The sequence below is a fragment of the Osmerus mordax genome, chromosome 13, assembly GCF_038355195.1.
Source record: "Osmerus mordax isolate fOsmMor3 chromosome 13, fOsmMor3.pri, whole genome shotgun sequence".
NCBI lineage: Eukaryota > Metazoa > Chordata > Actinopteri > Osmeriformes > Osmeridae > Osmerus > Osmerus mordax.
In genome coordinates this window covers 14,702,812-14,711,517 of record NC_090062.1, presented here as the reverse complement: position 1 = coordinate 14,711,517, position 8,706 = coordinate 14,702,812, and the positions used below count along the sequence as shown (strand labels likewise).

General features: G+C 44.6%; 1 protein-coding gene across 1 annotated transcript; it reads right to left on the bottom strand.

Annotated features, from left to right (window-relative positions):
* Window positions 1-5,652: 5,652 nt before the first annotated feature.
* LOC136955141 (cAMP-regulated phosphoprotein 19-like) lies at window positions 5,653-8,444 on the bottom strand. Its single transcript, XM_067248757.1, has 3 exons — window positions 8,277-8,444; window positions 6,990-7,112; window positions 5,653-6,855 (listed from the first exon to the last, which is right to left on the bottom strand). Exons 1-3 carry the CDS (start codon window positions 8,334-8,336, stop codon window positions 6,685-6,687), a joined length of 354 nt encoding a protein of 117 aa, XP_067104858.1. The 5' UTR covers window positions 8,337-8,444; the 3' UTR covers window positions 5,653-6,684.
* Between the last annotated feature and the right edge of the window lie 262 nt (window positions 8,445-8,706).

Below are 8,706 nucleotides of genomic sequence, written 5' to 3'. Positions count from 1 at the left end.
TGGAACATAAGTGTGTGTGTGTGTGTGTGTGTGTGAGAGAGAGATTGGGTAGAGCTGCAGTGGGATTGAGTCATATTTATAGAACAGTGTATCTCCTGGGTCAGAGAACAGAGGAGACTTGAAGGGTAACATTCAAGCTGCCATCACACAAACACACGGTTAAAAGCAAGCTCCAGTGAAAGACACTCAGAGGAAAGAGAGATTGTGATGAGTCAGAGGGACCCGCCCTGTCTGCCACATGGCCGAGCGGTTCACGTAAGATGGGAGGAGGAGGAGGAGAGATGGAGGAAGGAGAGAAAAGGGGGATTATCCTCCTTGTGACATCAGGCCTCATGGCCTCAGTATCTCTCTCTCCTCTCTCTCTCTCACCACTTCTGTGACCTCCATCTGCCGGAGTACCCAAGAGGACCAATGACAGTGAGATTTATGCAGCCTAGCTGTATTTCTGACAATATTCATGTCATGCCAACTGCAATTCCAAACTTCCTAAGAGCCTAAACTGCAAATCTGGGCATTCAGTCAGGTTGTGACAAGCGATCCTAACTAAAGAGACTAAGGATCAGAGACAGGGATTACTAGTGGGCTCAGGCTAATCCCGTTGCAGTGATCTACAGCTCTACTTCGTTACACACCAGCATTGGTAAACACTAGGGCACTAACCCCTCCAGCAGGTGAACAATCTTGTAGGTGTCACTGTGACATGCTCTGTCAGCATAGCTACCATGAATGAACCGCCGCAAAGAAGTGCATGTCAATGTACCCAATTCCAAATCATAGCGGTGGCTCTTCCAGGCCATTGGGAAGATCTGAAAGGATCAGGGGGGGGTCAAAGGCAAAGTGGAGCTACTATTGTTGTCCTGAGCAGAAGCACCTTAAGGCGGGGGGGGGGGGGGGGCTGTTGATGATGTAGGAGAGAAGGTGAGGTAAGGAGAGGGTTCAACAGAGGAGCAGAGCAGAAGAACCAATGACAGGATGAGGAGGGGGAAAGGGGCGAGGCGGGCAGCAATCAGAAGTGCTTTTTTTTATTTATCTGCTCACAGCCCACAGGAGATTAGAGAGACTTAACCTTCTGACACTAAGCGGGGGGGCTTTCACTTGTGGCAGAGGCAAGACCTCTGCTGTCCTTTGTACTATATCTGCTCCTACTCACACTGACCATTGTCTTCACCTCAACCCTAACACTCAACGTGCCTGCAAACAGATGAGAACATGGGACTCCAGGTAGCCATCTAGGTCCTGGTTCATCTGTAGGCTGTCAGAATGCAAGGAGTAATTCCTTTTGCAAATCATCCATCTTTGTCAGATCTCCACTTATGGCTGAAGACCTTGGATGTGTCCTTGTTTGATTTTTTAAACGGTGAGGAACCCAAACAGCATGTTGGTCAGCTTTCCCATCAAAGCCAGGCCCCTCATCACATGACAGAGGTCATCACATGACTCGGGACTCTGTGAGAATCTGCTGTTTGTCTCCCAAGAGCTCGTTCACTTCTGCTGCCGAGCACAGAGGCTTAGAGAGCTTTGGGAGGAAGAGTTGATATCAAGGTTTGAGAGTCGTTCAGTTTCCTACTAGATGACTAAACCATCCCAGTGGCCCTGGTGCCAAACCAGAGTCTCTTACTAAGACCGTGGATGCTACAGTGGCACTAATTACATTAGCAAACAGCCAGTTGGCAGCTGGCTCCACGACTCAGCAAGTCAAGTTCAGCCCAGTCCAGTACAGGATATCTGAGTCTTGAAAGACAGTTCTCAATGGAGGTCTTCAAGATCCAACCTGAATGTCAGAAACAATTCTTCCACTCAAAGACCGAAAGTCTTGCTAATTGCTGCCACAGACCCCTTCTATTTAGACTTAAATCAGGGTTCCGTGGTCACCAATGTATTGGCAGCTGCATACAACCTGTCTTTCCTCTAACCTCTCTCTTGGAAGTCGCTTTGGATAAAAGCGTTTGCTAAATTAATAAATGTAAATGTAACTACCTAATCTACCTACAGGAGTTCCTCGCAAACTGTTCTCCACTCTGCTCATGTCTTCCCCCTCGTCTCTGCCACCAGTTGGGAGTTTAAAGAAAGACATTTTTATGTTTATTCTTGCTCACAAAACAACCCCTCTCCCTGTAGGGGAGTCTAATGAGCCGTGTCATCCCAGCGTGTGCCTCCTCATCTCCCGTCGAGCTGTAGGGTGTGTCGCGTCTGGAGATCCATGTTCTCTCTGACAGAAAGACCCATTTTAACACCAACATAAAGGCTCCTCTAGGACATAGACGTATTCTCTCTTTTCCGGTTGGCTACTTCAACACTCACTTTCTTCATTACCCTCAAAAGTTGTTTGTGAAGTTTCAAGAGTTTTAAAAGATGGAAACCAAAGGCTTACCTTGACAAACATAAAATCCAGCTCTTGGTTCATCTTTGCTGGCGGTCAACCTCTATCTCATGCTCCCAGCCCACCTCAACGCCTCCTACCACACGCCACAGAACCGGTGGTCTCGTTGAGCAGCCTATGTTCTTAAGTTCCAGACCGATGAGGCATTCCCATTGTGTCTGCTGAGCGCCTAGCATTCCCTGCTGCTCTCATCTGTCCAACCCTCTGGGACGGCCTGCCACTGGCATTGGACAACCCTGAAGTCAATCAAACCTCAGTTCTCCTAAGCCTGTCACAGCACTCAGTCACATGAGTCCTGAGGCAACACAGACTTCAAATTGTCGTGGCTTCCGACAAACAGATGCAGCTCTTCACCGCAGATGCTCAAGTTAGTTAGACAAACACACGCCGGTGGTGGTCCTGCAACAGGGGAGGGCAGGCAAGGGTGACAGACAGAGTGGACACAAACGCAGTATGGCGGCACAATTACCATAACCAGGTTACCGTGGTAATCTAATGCACATGCTCTCCATCAGTGCCAGAGGGGGAAAAAAACAACACACACAGTTACGTGATAACGCATGTTCACACAGATCCACACTTAGAAAGGGGGATTGCGTAGTTGTGTGTGGAGCCAGTGCTGTTTAGGGCCAATTGTTGATTCACTGAATAACACAGCTGAAGGTGACAGGCTCTCTTGGACAACCAGGGCTAGTTACAGCTAGTGGATGTCAAGCAGGAGTGTTTTCAACTGACAACTGAACACCTGCTGGAATGACAGATTTGTAGACAACTAATAGGCTTTCTCATCTATCCAGTCAGATTGGGGACATTTAAAGAACATTCGTTTTTTGAAAAGGAAAATACTTAGTCTCCTCCTTTCTAAAGCATAATGTATGGCCTATACAAGTGCACTATTGTTAGTGAGCAGCAACAATCTTAGTCTTCCTCTCTTTCTCCCTCAATATAGTGCTTTTTCTCCCGGGGGTTGAGGGCAGACAGGAGTCAAACCTAGGATACCACGCCATGTGTGTGTGGTAACTGAGTGCATTCATGTTGACGTGAGCATGTGTATGTTTGCCGTGTATTGAGTATTCAGACTGAGACCATCTGAAGGGTTCTATTTGGCAGAGCCAGACACACAAAGAACAGAGTGTTCTCCCAGGCCGTATGCACAGAAGGCAACATCACAAATAGTGGACTGACATCAGAACATGACCTTAACCAATAACCTGCTTCCTCGTTCCCAACATGTGACACGACTTCAGAGAGGTGACCGTGGCCACAATGACCCTGTCACTCTTCCAAAGACATCACAAGTCCAGCGAGATAGACTGAGAGATGAAAGCTTGCAAAAATGGGTCTTGTATCATAGCAGCAACAATATACTGTATGTAGCTAATATATAGGAGACCCATGCATGTACACACACACACACACACACACTCCCTCGTCCACACACACCCAAACACACTGCATCTCTATATGAACTCTATTCATGCTGAATACACCAGCTGGCAACATGGGGGATGGGTGTTACGTCTCTCTCTCTCTCTCTCTCATACACACACACACACACACACACCTTTCAAATTTCTTCTTCCATTTAAAAATGCTGCTGAAGATAAGAAAAAAAATCCAACAACGATGCATTCTTCTTTGTGGAACGATATGTACACATATTATTCATTGTTGACAGTTTAATAGGTCTATGGAACTCTGAAAATGAATGCCATACCCCATTTAGGGCTGAAGGATTTGCGCAACCAACCGATATTCCTTCGCTCACACAATTCCATCGGTTTAGAGCTTCAGAATCAGACCGCAAACTCAAAACAACCAGCAGTGTCGTCAGCGAAACTCTGACGTCACCATTGGTCGCAGCATCTCACTCTGCATCAGCGGTACCCAAACGACTAGCTAACATATGAACGAACCGAGCTCGGATTAAAGTCTAATATGTACTGGCATCCTCCGGGAAACAAAATATAGGCCTAATTGCTTTAATGTCAGCCACCGATGTCTCAAAAATGTTTTATTCATCGTAACAAGAAATACTCAAATCCTACCCACACCACGCAGCATTCATTTTGCATCATCATAGATTTTCCCCATATGCTACAGAAAGACATTTATCTCGAGTCTATATCTACAACCACTCATTTATATACACTGAAATGATAACGATTACTGCTAGTTTCTTATAATGTTCGTATTTGATAAAAGTCATCTTTCATGATACTGAATATGAAAGAAAGGCCCCTTGGCGACCGCCGCGCCTTCGCCGCTTTGTCAGCTGCACCCATTTTAACATTAAACCGAAGGCTATATTTAGACATCGCACTCAAACATACTTGGCAACCAGTATATCTTCTGCAGGATCGCTGTTTTAAATGCATTTCATTCATTCAAAGATCATTCTTTACCAGTCACCAGCCAACTACAGACTGCCGTGTGCGAGGATTTGACTGACAATTTCCTTGCTTGGTTAAAAATGATTTTCTTGTTTCGACAGAACAAAATTGCGAGTATTGACATTCAACTGTGCTGCAATGAAGCGATATTACAGAATCTGTTACCACGTAGCCTATAGATTTAATCAACTCGATTTTACCTTTGTGTACAGCTCCGACGCTGCCATGATGGTCGTTGTGTCCTCTGAAATCTCGACTAGAATATCAGGACACTACAAAGCATGAAAGTTGTGCTTACATGCAGGATATAAAATCGTTTCAGACAACGTTAGTCCTCAGTGCGAAGCCCCTATCGGCATCATACCTGAAAAGCTCAATATTTTGGAATCCCTCTGTGCATTCTGGGTATGAGATGGGTAAAATTACTCAGTAAAACACGGCAGTTTTATTGGTCTGGAAAACATAGAAAACGGCACCACTCAGTGGTCGTGGAACGCCACTGCTGTAGTACAGCTAAATTATAATCACGGCATTGGTGCGCTCATCTGTATTATTCCAGTTTTCTCTTGCAGGTCATTGCAGTTTGAGTCCCCAATGTTGGATTGAATCAATAGGATGCCAAATAGGTTTTCCTGATGGTTTGAGTTATTTGTACTCCTGCATTTCTACATGCCAGTGAGAATCTGTGTCTGCATTTGACACTTGTTTCTGCATGCAAGAAAGTGTTGACAATTACATCAAACAGAATTAAAGGCATGTGGAATTTACATATACATTATATACAGTAAACAGGAAATAACATACACTAATAAGTGTAACATTTACGCATATTCTGATAATTAGATACCATAGTCAATACACAGGAACACAACAAAGTCGTTTGTGCAAAACTATTTTATTTACAAAACAAAACGGCACAAAGTGACAGCAGGGCAGTCATGTACATGCACAGCTTCGACAGACGATGTAGTGCTTTAAGACCATCAACCACACCTGCACTACGACCTCTTCCTCAGCCGGTCATCACCTACCACCTGGTGGACTCATATCTCACCTGAGTGTGTGTGTGTGTGTGTGTATCAATGAATGGATCAATGAGTGGGCAGATAAAATGAATGACGTCCCAGGTTAGCTTGGAGCAATAGATGCCTTTAGGAGCCCTAAGTCACACATGCACTTTCATACACCACTCTGGCCCTCACCATGTGACCCACCAGTGTCTCTCAACGCTTTCATATGAACAAACCAACAAAACCAACAGTCTGGTCATTACCATTATCAAGGGTTATACTCAATCACTCAAGCACATTACAGCATAATTTAGATGAGGACATACTGTGAATAATACAATGATTCTAATGTAAAACATTCTAAAACTCTTGATATCTGCCTCCACTCAAAACACTAGTAAATATGTACACTTTCAACTACAGGACCGTAGATGACACTGAAAACCTTTCTGAGATGGTGCAGCTTGTGCCAATCAACGCCCCAAAGCCACTGACAACAGCGTTACAACACGATGCTCTGCGACAGGAGAGCAGGGTCATAGTCGGTTCACTTCCAACACACGCATGTTCTTTCTTTCAGTGTATTTACACACAGGAGTAAAACAAACAAAAAAAGGAACAAAGAAATGGATGGATGAGGAGTGGGGGCTACGATGAAGAAGAGTAGTCTGTGACAGCAATGCAGGAAAAGGAGGAGGGGCGGGGGGTCAGGTACAGTGCCAGGGACAGGGGTGGTAAAATGGCAGCCAGTTCACTCGCCATTAGGGAGACCTCCCTCTTGGGCAAGGTCAGGGCTAAAAGGGAAGAGTTGGTGCTAGGGAGTAGTGTAGGGGTGGGGCTGAGAAGGGTAGTATGTATATAGACTTAGGGATCTGGGACAGTGGCTGTGTGTGTGTGTGTATCAGCCGGCGAGTTTACTAGCCACCAGAGAGGGTTTCCTCTGGGGCAGGTCCTGGGGGGTGGGGATGTGGTCCCCTGTGATCTCAGCCTTCTCTGTCGTGGCAGCAGGCAGCTGCTTATTCTTTATCTTGGCCTTGGCCATGTTGTAGTCACCAGAGTCAAAATACTTTTGCTGCAAAGAGAAAGAGAGGGAGGTTGATGTGTGGACGTAGGGGCCTTCATGAGAAATCGGTGTGCGTTCTATACAAATGTGATAATAGGATTGAAATAATAGGATTGAAATAATGCAGTAATGGATTGACTAACCCCCTTCTGTAAACGTTTACGGAGCAGGTCAGAGCCCCCAGGTTTGTGCCCCAGATTAGGGTAGCGAGCCTTGAGTTTGGCCTCCTCTGCCTTTTCAGGGTGGATCACCATATCCTCCATGTCCTGAAAAAACACATACATAACATATCACATACCTCATAATTACAGGTTAAAGGGAGCACTGCAATACAATGTAAATGTTTAACTATGAATAATAGCTTTGTGAACTAGGTAGCTTGGACATCCTCGTCACAGCGGTCTATGATGAGGCCTAGATCCACACTTCTGCGCTATTTCCAAGGCACAGCGAGCAGTCGCCTACTGTACTACCGAACACTGCGACTACCTAGGGAGTAACAGTTCTCATGTGATCCGTAGAGACTTTACACAACAACATAAGTTCATGGGCTTTATGCATAGGCTGAAAATGTGGAAATGCTAGAGGATTTAAAAGATACAACGGCAGTAATCTGGTAGTAATGACCGAGCCTATTTGTTAGCATGAGATGACACAATGTTACTATCCAAGTATCCAACGCCCGAGGGGTTAATCAGATCAATCTTGAATATTGAAATATAACTCAATGTTTATCAAAAAGCAGCAGCTTGCAACCACACCGGTAACAAACAAGAAACATTATAGTCGACGTCACTTAGCTCTTGTTTAGATAGCTATTCAGCTGTCTCATAATAGCTAGCTACATGCCAAACTAGCTACTATAGCTTGTAGGTATTTATAACGGACGCTTGCTAGTAGATCAACAGGACGTTGGTTGACTGGCTAACGCGTAAACGGACAAGTATAAACTGTGTTAGTATGTTGTAGCAGCTAGATTGTTGTTGATCAAATAACCACTTAACTAACAATAATTGACAACAATTACTAGTTCAAACCAGCCTTGCTCTTTTTGCTGGGGCGAGTTCTGTCAGCTAGCTAGAGCTAACTACCTGGAATAGCTAGATTCCGTTTTCAGATACAAAGACAACGACTACAAAATATTAGGAGCATTTTTATTTATGTCCCAATCTGCCTCTTCTAGTAAATTCATAGCAACCTAAATTACGAGCCAACACCCTGCAATGCCAGGTTTGAATGTTGCTGTGACATTCTGGTCATAGCTTTCTAGGCAGTTAGCTACCTTGTTAACCTCTGCAAGCGTACTGAATAGCGTATGGCTATTCTAGCAAACCAATCAGGGTAGCTCCGCTATAGCAAGCTATTAGCTAGGTACCCTAGCTAGCTCGCTAACGTGGGCTAGCTAAGGAGTACAAGCCCTTAAAACTTACTTTGTTATCTTCAACCAGTCCCTCCTCACCCGTCCGTGTTCCTTCAATTTCTTCAGACATCTTTGGTTAACCTTAACCCCCAAGAGAACGCAAAAAATGCGCAAATTCTGAAGGCAATCAAAAATCTCTGCCTCGGTGTTCTGTCCCCATACAGTACAAATCCTCACCGACCGCTGACTCCCGCACAAATGTCTGTCAAGAGATATTACGTCACTACTGTTGCAAAAAAATTAAACTTACAGAAATCTATCCAAAGCAAAATGATAAATGTGAAGAATTCGTTATTTGATATCGTTTATTGCTACTCATGATATTTCGTTACTTAATCTATTTGATCGTGTGAGTTAAATCTTTAGACTTAAAATGTTCAAGACGAGGCACCATTATTTGAACTAACGCTTTGGGTATGCTGTATTAATAGTTGAAGAAT